The sequence below is a fragment of the Macaca mulatta genome, chromosome 4, assembly GCF_049350105.2.
Source record: "Macaca mulatta isolate MMU2019108-1 chromosome 4, T2T-MMU8v2.0, whole genome shotgun sequence".
In the NCBI taxonomy this organism is placed as follows: Eukaryota; Metazoa; Chordata; class Mammalia; order Primates; family Cercopithecidae; genus Macaca; species Macaca mulatta.
Genome location: NC_133409.1, coordinates 34,308,398 through 34,326,190, shown reverse-complemented (window position 1 = coordinate 34,326,190; position 17,793 = coordinate 34,308,398). Strand labels below are relative to the sequence as shown.

The window sequence follows — 17,793 nt, the reverse complement described above, 5'->3', positions numbered from 1 at the left end:
AAGTAGACATTACTCATTATGTTAAATATGTTGTATCAATCTGCGCTTCCTTTAAAAGAACAAACCATTACAGAAGTCAGACTCTAAAACTATCAGAGTGAATATGTAGGACTTAAGTGGTATTTACAGACCTGTGCAGCCTCCTTCTTGGAAGCTGAAATAGCCGTGGGCACAGCGGTCACATTTCTTCCCTGTGACTCCGGGTTGGCACCAACATTGTCCACTCTCTTCACAGTCGAATGACTTAGACCCAAAAGAATTGCAGTTGCAGGGAACACAGCCCCTTGCTGATTGCAGACCAAAGGTCCCAGGCTGGCAATGGAAGAGGAGAGAAAAATTAAATTTAAATCAGTTAACTCAAAGTGAAGCAAGAATCACAATACCAAAGATCTGGTGGGAAAAAAGGAACTTGAGAGTTATCAGGATTCCTCACTGATGTTATGACAACTGGGTTTTCATCCAATCAAATGGACCTTTTCTAGGATATCTAAAGAGAAAAGTTCAATTATTCTGAAATTTTATCAAAATTAACTGCAGAATTAGGCACTTCCTTTACTGTCTGTTGTATTTTCACCAGCCTGTCCCAATACTTCTCAAGGTTCCAATAGCAATATGGAAAGGACCTATAGGTGATATTTCTAGTCTTAATTTAAAATTTTACTTGCTTCTTTCTTAGTAATCTGAATTGATTACTTTCAGATCTATGGATTCCTACTTGGTAAAAGTACTTTCAGCATTATCGACCAGCAGCCTAATGTTAAAATAATCCTTTTCGCCCTAGCATTTGATAGAATTCTGTCACTATCCATACATGCTTTTAATCATTGCTATAATGTTCATATTATAAATATAATTTTCAGGTTATGCTTACACTGACCAAATAATTGGTTCAACAAACATTTGATTTCTTGGGTTTCATTCTAATAATTGAAATTGCTTAGTGAGAACATGTATTAAAGAACCAGAGCAGGTAAGTAAAGGAAACTTTCATTCTCTGATGAGTTATTCATATGCATATCTCTTATCTATCTATAACAAATCTTTTACGGTCAAGTTTGCATTACCAGCTTCGGCTGACTTTCTTGAAATGCATGTTATCAGGCCTAAAATGACAATGTTAGAAAATGCTGATGGATTAAAAAATCACTTGTGTCAGAAAAATGAAAAGAATCTATCCTGCTTAAAGTATTTCAGGGTTATTTTTAAAAAATATAAAGCATGTCACATTATTATGATATTTTAATCTGGAAAATTAGTCTTGGTAATTACTTCTTTGTAAAAATAATTCTTATTGTGGAAAATTAGACTTAATCATTGTTTCTTGGTAAAAAAACAAATTTTGCCACTTAACGTGAGCCACCCAAAGAGAAGTGAATAAGCCTCATTATATATTTTAGATATTATTGTTAGTAGTTTTAAAAATGTTATAAAAATGAAATCAAACTGAAAATTAGACTTTTAAAATGACTGTAGCTAAGAATAGTTTTATTTTTAAAATGTAAAATAGGTTGACTGAGTTTGACAATCATTCTCATCTTTACATGTACTTTTGGTTTTATTTTTATTTCTAGTTCTAATTCAGATTGTGGTAAATGATTAAAGAAAAAAGCATGTAACAGTTCCAACAGATGACATGACTTTGAAATTAAATTCACCTATATAAAAAAAACTAACCATATAGTATTATTATTGGTAAAAAGAAATTCACGTAAAATTGTAGATACCCGGCTTAGAGAAACAATCAGAAATTGGAACAATTATTAAAGCAAAAGCATGCCTGTTACAATATTATTTATCATGGTGAATAACTATGCAGGCACTTAAATGTTCAATGTTAGAAAAATTGTTGAATAAATTAAATGATGACATCCACATTATAAAATAATATGCAATAATTAAAATCCTGTTTTGAAGCAGTTTTAATGATATAAATATGCTTAGGATATAGCATGAAATAGAAATTAAACAAAAATACGAAATTATATAAATGCTATGTAAATTTCAATTACATACCCATAATGACACACACACTACCCAGACACACAAACAGAAACAGAAATATATAGACAAAAAGACTAAACATGATATATTAAAACAGTATTGAAAAATATCTGAGTCATAGAATTGTATTCATCTTTATTTCAGAAATTATCTTCACTCATATATATATGCTGATATATGTACACACATATATATACACAGACATATATATATATAGACTTATATAATTACATCTATATATATGCAACACACTCATATTGATTTACTCATTAAATGGGTGTGTGTACACCCCTTTAAATCAATCAAATATCAAATGAAATTCTAAATTATATCTATCATTTTAAAAATTCCAAAGTTGATCATGTAAGGAAATATACAAGAAGAAATGGCTCTACCTCACATTTCAAATATTTAAATAATGTAGTTTTAAAGGCTAAGTTGTAGCAAACTAAATACTACCAAATTTCAGTAATAAAATGTTTACAAATTTGTTCAAAAATTTATTTCAAAGGCTAAAGAAAACCCCACTAGTAAACAAACTTAAGGACCAGACATTCATAGTTAGTAATTGAAATTAATGAGGTAAAACAAATACAGGAGAGAGTGTCTGTCCAGACCCAGTGGGAAATTGGATGGGTTCCCATAAATGTGTCTCTCTCGGGGTAATAAGAACTAGCATTCACATACTGTGCTTCCTTTTTGAAAAGCACGATTCTAAACCCTTTACAAATCTAAACTCTTTACAAATATGTACTCATTTACTCCTCAGGACAACCCTGGCAGACAGTTGTCATTCTCACCACTTTTTTATTGAGTGGTGAAACTGAGGGACAGACAGGTTAAGTAAGTTGCCTAAGGTCATGAGCTAACCAACTGTGGAGTCAAGATTCCAGATCAGCTAGGTTGGCTCCGGAATTCGAGTTCTTAGCTCTCACACATACTGCCGCAGAGGAAGAAATAGTCTCAGGATAAAACCCTGCTTCATGCAATAGTACTGTAAGACATGTAGGGCTTGAATGAATGTTGATTTTCTGCTAAATTTATATTTTGGAGACATTTTAATCAGTTATTATCTTTTTTTATTGTAAATGTATGCATTTGTTTTTGAAAAAAATTATTTTAAAGATGTTTTCATTTAACAACACTAGTAATAATAATAGTAATCAGGTCTAACATTTACTAAAAACTCTCCATGCTCCTGCCTGATACACTGTTCTCACTGCTGCCTTGAGACACCTTGGAGGCGCCTCATCCGATCTACCTTCCAGACAACCTGCAGTGCAGAATTTCACTGAATGAAAGCCTCCAGTTTCTTGGCTTTTGGATCCACCAGAGGCGCTCTGTAATGGACTGAATGTTTATGTTCCCCCAAAATTCATATGTAGAAATCTTAACCCTCAAGGTGGTGGTATAGACAGGAGGTGCGGCCTTTGGGAGGTGATTAGGTCGTGAGGATGGAGCTCTCCTGAATGGGATCACTGCACTTATAAAAGAGGCCCCAGAGATGTTCCTCCACCATGTGAGGTTCCATGGGGTAAATGACTGTCTAGAGAAAGAGGGCCCGCACTAGATAGGAAATCTGCTAGCGCCTGGATCTTGTACTTCCCAGCCTCCAGAACTGTGAGAAATGAATTTCCGTTGTTTACATGCCACTTAGTCTATGCTATGCTCTTATAGCACTCGGAATGAACTAAGATGAGCTTCCACAAGATTATCTTTCTCTCAGGCTGATTACAATAAGATACTAGAGTCTTCCTGACCAATTCAGGATTCCTTTAGTGGGTAAAATTTGCTTGGGTACATCCCACTGGCTTGGCCAAGAATTTAGGGTTTGACAAAATTCACCAAACGAGGCTTTTCCTACCCAGTGTTTCCTTCTATGTTTTCCTGGGAGTCAGAACCCCATTGCAGCAGCAGGCTATGCTCTCTCCCACTTCATGCTTCATTGGCCTTTCCCCCAGGAAATCTCTTGGCATTTGCTTCTTGGAGTATGTAAGCAGACATAAACTCTCTGAAGTGGATCTTACTACAGATGAAGAAGCTGAATTACAGAAAGATTCAACGAATTTATAGCTAGGAAGTAATGAGGCCGGGATTTGATCTAAGGCAGTCTGACATCAAAATTTGTTTTTTAAAAAATGTGTGATAATGAGCCAAGAAATAAAACCATGAGTTGTTTTTCACTTCTTCTTCTTTACCCTTTATTTCCCTCTCTCCTTCTATGCCCTATCCTCAACTCCCTGCACGTCCTCACTCTATACTGGCAAGTTTTGTCTCCTGCTCTTCTGCAGCTCAGCCTGGGACCTCTTCTTCCCTCCCTCACTCTCTTCCTTCTTCCCCAGCATTTGTTTTGTTTTGTCCTGTGATAGGAGAACCACACTTTTGTAATTAGAAAAAACTTCCCGCATTTGGGGTACTTGTCCATTTATAGTGTGTGAAAATGTGTTTCTTGTGTTTGTCGTATACATAAGCACAACTGATGCTGAAATTAACAAAATTTTTACGGATGATAAAATACCAGATAAATGGGCTGAGTTTTCTTGGGCAAATCACTTTCTCTGCCAGATTTCCCTTCATTTGTTCATTCATAAAAGTTAGCTTTATCCAAAGGATGCCTGAAGTCCCTTCCATTTCTAAGACTATAGGTTCTCGCAAGTAGATTTTTATTTGATTTCTACATATTCATGGTTAATTGAAAGTTGGGTTAATTGAAAGTTTTATGACCCTATGAACTTGAATATGCTTTTTAAAGCATATGGATGGTTATTTTTAAAAGGGCAAGGGTTCAATTAGGAATTGTCTAATTTTTGCATTTGCAATTTGCACACTTAGCAATTGTTACTTGGTAAAATGCCACCAGGGAACTTCAGCCGCAGCACACAGAACACAGCATGCGGAGGCATGAGCCATGCAGTGCCTCTGGGATTACCGGAGCTGGGGCCCGATAGGCTCCCCGAGGGCACCCGCTGGAGCTGCCGATAGCCCACCTCTGAGGAGAACCCAGCACCCGTTGCGCTCTCCGCGGCTGCTCCTCCTGTTGGTGCACCTGCCTGCCGAGGTTGCACTGCTTCCCTACGAAGTCTGATTTACAGACACATCTTCCTGTAATATCACATTGCGGTGACACAGAGCCAACGGGATCGCAGTCACATAGCACACAGAATCGCTTCTCTGGATCCCACCACATATTGGGCTTTAAAAGCCAACCATAAAATACAATAAAAACAAAACAGAGCAATGATATTATTCAAGAGATAGAAGCAGATGATACTTTCAAACTTCCTACAGTAAGGCCAGCTTGACATAGGAGAAATGCTTGCTTCTGCTTAACTATCTTTATCACAAATACAATGCATTTCTGTCAAAGAGCTAGAGCAAATCTGTCCGCTCTCATGGAGGAATCTGAAGTTGCTTGCCATACTGAAAGCAGGGCAATCGGTATGTTCAGGGACTGAGAACAACATGCTCTATTTTAATTGAATATTTTGTTTTAGCAAAATAATGCATCTTAAAAAATACCTTGATTAGCTTCTCTACTGAAAACTTCTGTTAGGTACAGTTCTCACAGGAAGTAGCTTTTAAATGATGGAACTAGAAGAAGGTGTTTGCTAAAAAGCAAAGGGAGTAACATTTTTGTTTTGTTTTGTGTTTTGAGACAGAGTCTCACTCGGTTGCGCAGGCTGGAGTGCAGTGGCACCATCTCGGCTCACTGCAACCTCTGCCACCCGGGTTCAAGCGATTCTTCTGCCTCAGACTCCCGAGTAGCTGGGATTACAGGTGCCTGCCACCACACCTGGCTAATTTCTGTAGTTTTTAGCAGAGACGGGGTTTCACCATCTTGGCCAGGCTGTTCTTGAACTCCTGACCTTGTGATCCACCTGCCTCGGCCTCCCGAAGTGCTGGGATTACAGGCGTGAGCCACCGCACCCGGCCCTGGGAGTAAAATTTTATTCTGCCAAAAATGTAAAGGCAAAAGAAAGAGTATCTCCACAGATTAAGATTAAATTTGCATGCTATTTGTTTCAGAAATGTCTGAATTAAAGCGAATATAATACACATTCACTGCCAAACAAAATGTTAGCTTAAGGTCAAATGGTAATGTACAATGAATTTTGTTCTAGTCTGAAAAAAAACTTTTCACTGATCACAGTCATTTCACTTGTAGAATTAGATAATCCCAAACCTTCCTTTTAATATACGAAGGTATACAAAACATGTCATGAAAAGTCAGTGAACATTTGCAAAGAGAAAGTAACGTATGGGTCAGCCTCTACTCTTTACCTTGCATTTGTCACACCTCTGACCCTGCACGTTGGCTCTGCACTCACATTGTCCAGTTTGACTGTGGCAAATCTCAGAGAAAGAGCCATTGGCATTACAGCGACAGGCTGCAAAGAGAAGAGAAATCTGTGGTCAGGAAAACTTTCTAATAGTCTTAATAGGTTTGTTAAATAATAATATACCCCACATGGTAACATGGACACTTAAGTTCAGCAACAGAATGTTAAGTGCCCTGTTAGGCATTTAACCCTTATGACAATTCTACAAGCTGTAGACATAATTCACGTAAAGGCTTTAGCAACTTGTCTGGCCCATCATATGCCATTAAAATATTAATGTCATCATCATTATTCCAATTTTGAGCATGAAGACACTGAAATCGAAAGAAGCCATAGCTTATACAAGTCCATATGCCTGTTCTGTCATATAGGTGAGTCCAGAACGTAATGGGAACTTGGAGTTCTTGACTCAAGGTGTAATGCTGTTTTAGTTCTTTACAGATACCTCAGAGTAACACTTAAAATACTATTATCCCATTGTAAGTAATGCATACTGACTTTAGAACTAAAATAATTTTGAGGAATTATCAAAATTAATAGCACCCCTGGCATAATTTTAATGTTACTATTAATCTAGACAAATTTAGTTACTTTTTTTGATTTAATGATTTACTATGTGCCAGTTTTTGTGTTAAGTTTAAAAAAAGGTTTGAGGTGAAATATTTATGCCTTTTTTAAGATTCGAAAGTTTATAAGACAACAACAGCATCATTTCAAGTATCTTAAGACTATAGCATTATAGCATTTAAGAATCACTTTTATTTTACAGTTTATAGGCTATCTCCAAACATAGAAAATATATGTAGTTTAAGTAATCTTTTTTTCTTTTTTGCTTTGTTATAAAGCTGTCTGAGGTTATTCTAAAATGTAGAATAAATCAGCCTAAAGCTCAAGTGGCCTTTTCACAAATAGAATAGTAATTCATTGTTTACCCTATATTTTTAATGGTACATATAATTGCATTTATACCAGAATAAAAATACAAGGAGGAGATGACATGGGAATTTAGGCTACTCATAGATGATTTTGTTAAATTTCTGAATACTTTGATTTGAACACAACTTAAAATTATGTTATAAACAGGTACTCTATCAGCCTATGCTAATATTTTATTCTCCTGGCTCTAGGTTCTCCTTTTAAAAAACAAACAAATAAACAAACAAAACAACTGCTCTTCTAAAAACTGCTTAATTTATCTTCCAGTAAAGTTTGTCTTCAGTGTCTGCCAAGTGGATACTAGAGTAACGGCCATTGAGAAACGGAAAGAGCCTATGGATAGTCTGTAGCTGAAATATAAGGAAAGGCTGAAAATTTTTCCTTTAAATATCCATTTTCATCTGATTTATCAAATTTGTACATACTTTTATTATTTTATGAAAGCTTCTTATGCGTATCATACACACATTTTAAAAACATCAAATTATTTAGACTTTAGAAGTCACGTCTTCTTAGAGTGTAAACTGCAAAATTAAATTTTACCATAAATATGATGGTAATTAATTAACGTTATCTTAAAAAAACAAAGCAATATAAAGTTTTGCTAAAGTGTCATTTCAATGGAAAAGTATGACACCAACAATATACACACATTTAAAATGCAAAATGTATTTCTTTGTAGTGGTGTACTTTTCTTGAACAAATCTATAGGTAACTAAAATAATGTATTTTCATGAACTTTCTTTCCTTGAGGTTTTACCACCCATGCATAGAAGTGATAATTGTATCCATGAAAAATTATAAAAATAAGTAACAAATGTGCTTCTTATAATTTTAATTGTGATTATATGGCAAAGAGCATTAAAAATTATAATCACATCTATACTCATGGCAAGTAGTATGAAAATTGGTAATGGTCAAAATGTTTTTATTCTCACATTCTTTTTTATGTTCTTAAGACTTCATGCCACAGATCCCTAGTTTACCATAATAAAATAAGTGGAATAATATCTCTAACTTTATGGGGGTGGGGGTTATTGGAAGACAGGATAAAATGTCAGTAAATGACTAACTTAGCCCTAGAATTCACTGGTGAACAATTGATATGCACAGCTACTATGAGCACTGCTACCAAAAACAGTTACCATGTGTGAGCATCTCCAGGACTCAGGAACTCACTGGATACCCTCTATGTGCCAAATCCTTTAGTCCCCACAGAAAATTCATGACCCTTTTTGTAGACTAGGAAACTGTGTCTCAAGGAGGTCAAATGTCTTGCTCAGGAGCACACAGCTAGAAAATGTAGACCCTAGATGATCTGTCGGAAAGGAAGAATTTCTTTCTTTTTTTTTTTTTTTTGAGATGGAGTCTCGCTCTGTTGCCCAGGCTGGAGTGGCCGGATCTCAGCTCACTGCAAGCTCCGCCTCCCGGGTTCACGCCATTCTCCTGCCTCAGCCTCCCAAGCAGCTGGGACTACAGGCGCTCGCCACCTCGCCCGGCTAGTTTTTTGTATTTTTTAGTAGAGACGGGGTTTCACCGTGTTAGCCAGGATGGTCTCGATCTCCTGACCTCGTGATCCGCCCATCTCGGCCTCCCAAAGTGCTGGGATTACAGGCTTGAGCCACCGCGCCCGGCCGGAAAGGAAGAATTTCTTAGGCTCCCTATGATTTTACACATTTATCAAGAATTCAGTGTTTAATGGCACTTTGAGCCTGTTGGAAATTTTGCTTTAAAAAAAGATCAAAGTACAGGTTACATTAATAGGTGCCAGTTGGTACAAAGAGTGATCTGGTTTTGATTCAACAAATTATCATTATTAAATAACAAAGTTAGAACTCATCTTCTAAACCTGTGATGAAAGAGACACATCTGTTAATGAAATAGGGGACCCTACTGGGTCTTTAGTGCTTACAGTAGAGTTGATGATAGGCTACATTACAGTGGTTTCTATAATTCTGCATGTCCTGGGACCCACCTGAATAATTGGAAGGGCCTCTCACATAAACTGGACAGAAATGAATGGATAGGCTGGTCTCATAATCTACTGTGCTTAAACATTATGACAGTAGATGAAGCTGATGATGGCCAAGTGCTAACATTGGATTCACATTCTATTTGACCTTCTGCAACAAGATTCCCCTTCATATTATAATCCCACTGATATTAACGATTTGGAAATTCTATGTAGTATTAATATAGCTAAAAAAGTAAAGAGGGGAGAAATGTATTATACTAGTATGGATGAAGCCCTAGAGTAGCTAATTTTGTGGAAGGAAAACACTGAAAGAGCATTCTAGAAATAGTCCGTAAATTACTATTATGAAACTAAAATGAGGTTAATCATTCAACAATGACAAATGCCAATGTGTGAAAATATTGGCAGAATTTTACACCTATTACAAAATACGACACTGTAAGGTTAACATATGAAAGCATAACTGATAAACATCTTCCAATGGCTACTACTGAAATATCATGGGCAGAAAAATTTATTTCAGGCAAGTGATTAGAATTGAGATAAACAAAAAAAGGATACATGGGGTCTACCTGATGTGCAAATTCTTCTTTCCTGCCGTGGACATAAGTTCATTAAAAAAACTTCCGCATGTAAATAGAAACATGTTTATCATGTGGAAAACAGTGACGCTTCAATAACACAGCAATTTTCAAAGGATTTACTCTATTAGTTAGTACAAGGAAATGTTCTGGAATATGCAGACTCTGTATATTCTGCACATCTATCAACCATGTATTCCACATAATTTCCTACTCTTCAATCCACAGTCAAGAACTCATCAGCTACTTTGAAGTACAATACATCAATTCTGTCAGGGGCATCAATAGTTCAGGACTTACGCTGACAGTTCCTTGCATCAACTGCGTCTCCAAAATATCCATCAGCACAGAGCTCACAGTATCGGCCTGTTGTACCTGGTTTACATATCAGACAGGAGCCAGACAAGCTGTCACAGCTGCCAGGGATGGAGAAGTCAAGGTTGTCATTGCATTGGCATGGCTGACATGATCCTCCAGGTACAGAGGGTTGTCCAAAATAGCCTTCTGCACACCTAAGGCAAGAAATTTCATCAGTGAGCCTTTAGGGGGACCTCAGTTGGGGCAATGTTTACATATTTTTCATTCTTCCGTTCTCCCAGGATGATGGCTTTTCCTTTTAAGTGTTCCTTTTCTCAAACGCAAAGTGATTAAAAAAATGTTTTTCTACGACTGCAGTGTAGATACAAGATGAAATCCTGCCAGCCCACTAGTAATTAGATTTCAGCCCGAAAAAAATATATATATAATCTTGTCACTGGCACTGAAGACGAGACCAAAGCATAATAAGAATCTGCTGCTGGCACTCTGGAGGAATCCAGATCCATGCTGGAAAGCCTTTGTAGTGCAACACATCATGTGTCTCTACTCCAGTTGGTTATTTTCTCTACAACTATGTAAGGTTCACATTTTTTGTTGTTGTTGCAGCCAGAACTTGTTATGAGGAAACAGGCTCACAAGGAAATTCAGTAATAAGAGTTCAGAATTTATTAACTAGAAACTGTGACTCAGAAGATTCTTATTAATTGGGTGGGGGATGTGGGTATATCTGAATTAATAATCTATTTGTATGTATTTGCATATGAATTCAGAGGCAGATTTTCATTGAAGGCTTTACTAAAGGGAAGTTTGAGAAAGCATGCCTGCATATTATGGGAATATGCCATAAGGTGATACTGAACTGTGCCTGCCAACTCTATCAGCAAATCCAGGTTCTTTCTTTCTTTCTCTCTTTCCTTCTTTCTTTCTTTCTCTGTTCTTCTTTCTCTCTCTCTTTCTCTCTTTCTTTCTTACCAAAAACTATCTACATATTATTGGAAAAACCAAAGTTTGTTTATAGGGCATGGCAGAGAAGATTTTTAAAAAATTATTGCAGCAAATTTTCTCTGACCTAAATGTTATGTTTTAAAATGCAAGTTACTGCTACAGGCATGCAGAAATGTCCTTATAGGCAGCGCCTATTTATATTCTGCTCTCTCTTCTCTTTCAATGACATTTGCTCACGCTTTATACTAAGCCACACTTGCCAAAGGAGAAACAAAACAGGGCATCTGAATCTCATGGTCAGGCTAGCTCTGTTATTTTTGCCATCTTATGAAGATAAAGTCTTTTGCAGCAAGTGTCAAAATTGAAGGGGATCAAAAACAATGTGGGAGAATATAATTTTCTCAGTAGTACACTACTTTTATGCTCATCTACTCACAAATATGCAGTCATTGTTTAGAGAAAGGCTCTCTCCCATTTGAAATAAAAATGGTTTAAATCCAGTACATTATGTTGAGAGTACTTTAACAAATCACAATTCTGGGGCAGAGTCATTAATTTGGTGCAGATACACTGACTATTCTTAGTTTTCTAGAAAACGTATAGATTCTTAGGTACTATAATTCATAGATTTGATCTTTTATCATAATTTTGTAAATGAAATTACTTATATTCACAAAAGATTTTATCCATTTATGAGTTGTATAAATACTGCTTAGAAGAATACTGCCAACCACAAATATAATTGTTCATTAATTCTCTATTATAAAATATGTAATAAAATTTGAGTGCATAAAATTCCCCCAAAATCCCTTCAGGAGAGACATTTGATAAAGATAAGAAGAAGATTCTTTTGAATTTTAACCTGATTCTTCTTGCCTTATTTAATATTCAGAGCTTATGATCACATCCACGTATATTCACATCTCATTTTGTTTACCAGTAAGAGAGTCACTTTGTGCCACTGGAATAAGTATATACAATGATCATTATCACAGCAAACGAAAACCTATTATTTTCAGCTCACTTTCCTCAAGATGACTTATTGCCCTTCAGAGAGATGGCTTTATATAACGAGATCTGGGAATTTTTCTTAACTTAGATAGCAATTAATAAGACTGAAATTCTCCATAATAAAAAAAACTCATTTCAGGAAGAAGATAACTACAATTGAATAGAATAACTAAAGAAGTATCTGTCTTTTCTTTTTTTTTTTTCTTGCAGGACATGTAAGGAAAATTTGTGAATATACATGATAGAAAAATCATATGCCATGTTACTGAAAGTGGGACTATTTTCTGCAACACTCCAGCACATTACTGGTGTATGGGTGTGTGTTTCTATACAGAGAACAGTATTAGAGATTTCTGAAGATGTTCCATTCGGAATTAAAAAGTAATTTGAGGGTCAGAGAATATAATGCTGCTAATCATATAACTTTTATTAATAAAAATAATGTGTTAGAGTCTGATCAAGTTGGATTCACCTAATTAAAATCAGTTTAAATCACAGTCCTTTGGTTTTTCACTCCACCAAAAATAATTGCAATGTGAAATGTCAAGCCCCCTCATTTTCATATGCAAGGCAGAATGAGTGCATTTTAAAAAATAGTTTATTGAATGCCTTGCTAGAAACGGACATCTTGACATAACAAAGGCATTGTTCCTTTCCATATCTGTTACCTTTTTCAAATCAAATTGCAATATTTTGAAAAAGGACCATTTAAATGTAAATAAGACTCCAGATAACACATGCAGTTATTTGTTACTCTTGCTGCTATTGATAATTTAGGAACAATGTTAGAGGGAGGGAAGTAGAGAAGAAGAGAGAGACGGAGAGGTAGAAAAAGAGCGGACGTGCAGAGAAGCAACAATGAGAAGAAAGCAACCGCACTGATGAGACTTTTATCTCATTCTGCACCATCATTTTTTCAGCAACTTTTGGCTAAAATCATGGTCTACATTTCTATTATCTATACACTGAAAACAATGAAACAATATAATGCTAGCTTAATCTAGCCAAGCAAATGAGAAAAGCTCTTGTTTCTCCCACCCCATTCAAAAAAAAAAAAAAATCAGCTGAGCACTTTTACATGGTACTAATATAAAGAAGGTACCGTCTTATACTACAGTCCATGGAGAATGAACACACATTTTAAAATGTAGCAGTAGAACAACTGGAGATATGCAAATGCTATTATGGCAGCACAGAAAAGGGCAACCAACTCAGATTAGGCCTAATCAAGGACATTTTCAGGATGATAGTGCTGACTTTTGGGAGCTGAACAGGGATTAGTTAGCCTTGGGCGGAGGAGTGAAAGGGCTGCAATCCTCCAGGCAGAGGGAATGGTATTGGCAAAGGCACAGAAGAGGGTGGCTGCTGTATAAAGGGGTGTGGCTGTAATGCTGTGTTCTTACTTCCTCCCATTTGACACAATCAGCAAAAGACTGAGGGTGTTTGCCTGCTCAAATGGTGCCTTTTGCAAGTTGGAAGAAAGTGTTCTCTCTAGACACATGCAGAAAAAGTAAAGAGACAGTGGACACAGCTAGACACCCAGGGACTTCATGGAAAAGAAGAGGGCAGACTGGATTCAAGCCCTCAATCTTCCCCTTCCCTGAGGGTCTTTGTGCAGTGTACAAACTGCACAACCACAAATGAGTGGCCTCTTGACACCTCAGTTGGAGTCGCAGTTTTGCTAACGGCACTAGTAAGTCCCATGCTCTGCATTCAGGATCCAAAGGCACAAGGAGACTCAGAAATGAGTAGAAGGTCTCAAGAGCATAGTGATCAAAGGGGTGATTAGACTTGATTCCAATTCAGACATTCTGAAGCAGACAAAAACTAAACCGGATTTTGGAACTGAAGTTTAAGAAACAGAAAGGAATTTCTTCGATACCTGATATGAATCTTGAGGATAAAACTGTAGTTGAATTTTCAAAATATTAAGCAATTGGATTTAAATACCTTCCATATTTTCAGTGGCAACTGTGAAATTAGTCCTGGCTTTTGACCCCTCTCCCCTCACTAGGGAGGAGTTGTTAAAAATTTGCCAGCTGGGGAGTGGGGAGGGCTTAAGAAGTCTATGTATCCCATTAGGTTTCATGTTGTCCTATAGAACCCACCAGGTAAACTTGCCACAGTCTTTTTGAAATGCCTTCTCCATAATGTATGACAGGTTGCTGAGGTTATAGACTTATCCTGAAAGTATCTTAGTGTCCCATCAGGCAGGTATCCTCAGCATTTAACTCACTTTTAGCTCAATATTCTTTTTAATTGCTCTTGATGCTCTAAGGCTTACTTAATCCCTTTTAGCCCTTCAAGATACTGTCTCTTTGTTAATTTTTTTCTCCTCTTGTCCAGGTGATAAAAGTCTAGAATCTTAGCAAAGGTGCCACGATGAATACCTTCTCCCCTCACTCTCTGACTCTTCTTTTCCCTTTGTTTAAAACATCCCCAGCAAAGCAGTGATACCTCAAAAACAGTGGTGTTTTGGCCATAAGTGAATGTTTTCCAAGCTGTAACTAGTGTTCTACTTGTGACAGAATACCAGTCCATGTTTGGTTGTATCTTGTTTGGCCACTCTCCTGTTCACTGCTTTTCTTCACCCCCTCCATTCAAGAAGCAAGGCCATCTTGCGCTACATGTCTGAGAGAAGGGATTTGACAGGGCAGAAGGCAGAGACATAGGAATCTTCCAGACTCCAAGCTCTGAAAGCCACCAGTTCCATGAATGTAGCTCATCCTCTTCCAAATAGAAAATGGGATGGAGTTGGAAAATGATGATGGTAGAGATGCTGGTGGGTCTTAGCGTGGAATGAAATAAGCTAAATGATTCCTGTGCCCCCAAGAATGGAATGAAAGTAGTTGGGAGGCTTTCTAGACCTGAAAGGAAAGGTAATGAGGAGGACAGGAAAAAAGGGATAGGTCAGCAGAAACATGCTTGGGTGAAATGCTCAGCACTGGCTGGCCCTACCATATGTCCCCTTGCTCAACACATACTCACAGACATTATACCCTCCCTTCTACCCTTGCATAACAACGCCTTTGGTACTAGGTAAGCTTAATAGAACTTTGATTCAAGCTTGGAGAGAGGAGAAGAAAACAACTTGAAAGGGGCTCAGATTATGTTTCTAAGCCCTCACAGGTCCCACATATAGAGAAAGGGGTCTCAAAATATACATTAAATTGTGATAAAGACTATAAAGTTATAACTGTTGTCCCACCTGAGCTGTAGTCTGAGACATATTCCTGCTATATAGTTAAAGCAGAGAGTTTATGGCCACATAAGTTTAGGAAATGCTGAGCTAAACAAATTGAACAGATTTCTTCATTACGCACTGTAGGACATGCCAGAACTTTTAACATGCAAATGGATGCTTCCCAAACTTATGTGATCACAGAATTCTTTATTCCAGGAACATCTACAATTTGGGAAATGTTGCTTTAGTTTTTAAATTCTGGTCTTATTTAGATGATGTGCATAAGCTGATCACACAAATCATTTACAGAATGGTTTTGATTACAAGATTTTCAATGCAACCAGTATCTCCTCCTTACCCTGACCCTTATCTTCCCTCTCTTCTACTTCAACAGGCACATCTCAAACAAAAAAATGTTTCCCTCATATTTTAGATCTATCTAAGGGGTTCTTTTGACTCACATAAATACAATGAAATTATAAATCTTAAATATTCCTGGAAAACCCTAACCTAAATTCTGGCTAGAAAAATATGGTATCAGTTGTGGAAAAACTTGAGCTGGAGATAACCTATGCCATTCATTACACTGCATATGCATGTTGCCATCTTCTGAATCAGATTAATACAGATTTTAGACAGGAAATCATGCTTTCTGTCAGGTATTTCGTTCCTTGGTGATTTTTGCTATTCAAATAGAATTCTCTGAAGAATACATGCAACCATCCTCACTTGCATTAAAGAAAGATGTGAGGTGCTGAGGGCAAGGATGGGAAAATGCATATATTTATATCCAATGTCTAGCCCTGTACCCAGCACATGGTAGTTGCTAAACAGATGTTTGTTAAGTAAAATGTGGGGTTTTAAATTATAGATGGTTCAGAAACTATTGTCTAACATGTATAGGGATATAGTACATAAAGCAGAGCAATATAAATATATCAGAGATTATGCTCACCTAGATAAGTGGATTTAATAGCCTTGTATGACAGAGCAGCTGTCATTTTCCAGTTGCTAAAAAAAGGCTGCCTGTAGTGAACTGGGGGGTTTAAGCACTTGATGTAAATCTGTCTTGGCAATGATATGTTCTCCTATTATAGTAAGTAATATGCACATGCCTTTCTTTAAACACACACAGACACACACACAATTAAAGATATCTAGTTTCTTGATTGCAAATAAATGCTGCTTGTTTCATTTTTTTTTCTTACATTCCTAATTTACAGATGCTTCCATACTCACAAATAGTACTTGTTGCTGCTAGGAACTGTCACTGGCAGTTTGTCCACAGACTGCTAGTCGCTAGCTAAATTCTCTCTGGGTGATAGGCTCCTGCTTCATTAATTTTATGCATCCTGGTTGAAACAGGGGTGATAGCTGCCAAGATGACAGGAAAAGACGGGCAAAAACAGCCCTCTTCAGGGTTAGCCTCAGTGATGATGAGTGAAAGCAGGTCACTTCCTCTGCACCCCGCCCTCCCAGGAAGGGTAGCAGCGTGGACATTTCCAGTGCTGAAACCAGAGGGAGGTTTTTGTGTTTGGCAATGATGTCAAGGGGGAAGTTTGTATCATTTTTATGCTGAGGCTGAATATATAGAAGAATTATTTCTTCAAAAACATTTCAGGAGGAAATATAATCACACAAATCACATAAAATAATACTCTTGTGTCCACTGCAAAGTAACCCAGTAAAATCAACAGGAATTAAAATACTGCTTTAGGAGTAATTAGAAGAAGATACAAATCATGATAATAAATTACATTTTGTTTCTATTTTCAAGTATATTTAAAGTAAATTATGAACCACTTGGTGAACTATGAACTATGCATTCAAGCTACATTTTAAGGACAAAAAGCTAATTATGAAAAATAAATGGTGCCGACAGAGACAGCAAGATAAATTTTAAAGTGCATGACTTTCCACTTGAGCAATACTTTCTACAAAGATTGTAGGTTAATACTTAACCTTTAAGATTAAAACATTAATCAGATATTCTCTGAGTGAATGAAGATTTATGAAGCAATTTCTGAAAAATAAATAAATTACAAAAATATAATGCATTTGTTTGACAAGTGTGTTGAGAAACTTTATTTCACCTCATTGAGTGTGGCCATTTTTCTCCAAAGGATGATGCAATGGATGATTGTATCTGTGGTTTTATAACTCCCAAGGTAGAAATCATTTTGCAAGACAGTGCAGCACACGCTTACCTCTCACAGCGTGGTCCTATGTACCCGACAGGGCATCCATCACAGATCAATCCAAGACTCCGATCTAAATGGCACGTTGGGCTAAAGCTACGTTGATATTGTTGTGGAAAACAGGGACAAGGAAGAAACACATACACAAAGTCATTAGCAGCATTTTCTCATTTCTCTCTCCACTACTGCTCTGACAAAAGAGTACAGACTGGTCATTCTCGCCCCAGAGATGGAGATTAGGGTCTGGCCAATGGAGGATGAAATGACATCGCTGTTTCTGCAGACGTGAATATAGCCCAGTGGA

At 36.9% G+C, this 17,793-nt stretch overlaps 1 protein-coding gene across 1 annotated transcript in view; it reads right to left on the bottom strand.

The window, feature by feature from the left end:
- The window catches only part of LAMA2 (laminin subunit alpha 2), a 611,116-nt gene that overhangs the window by 218,269 nt on the left and 375,054 nt on the right, over nucleotides 1–17,793 (bottom strand). Inside the window, exons 18-21 of the mRNA XM_015137479.3 lie at nucleotides 17,499–17,585; nucleotides 10,134–10,345; nucleotides 6,283–6,389; nucleotides 132–312 (exon numbers count right to left, since the gene is read on the bottom strand). Coding sequence (XP_014992965.3) covers nucleotides 132–312; nucleotides 6,283–6,389; nucleotides 10,134–10,345; nucleotides 17,499–17,585 — 587 coding nt within the window. The remainder of the gene's footprint in view (nucleotides 1–131; nucleotides 313–6,282; nucleotides 6,390–10,133; nucleotides 10,346–17,498; nucleotides 17,586–17,793) is intronic.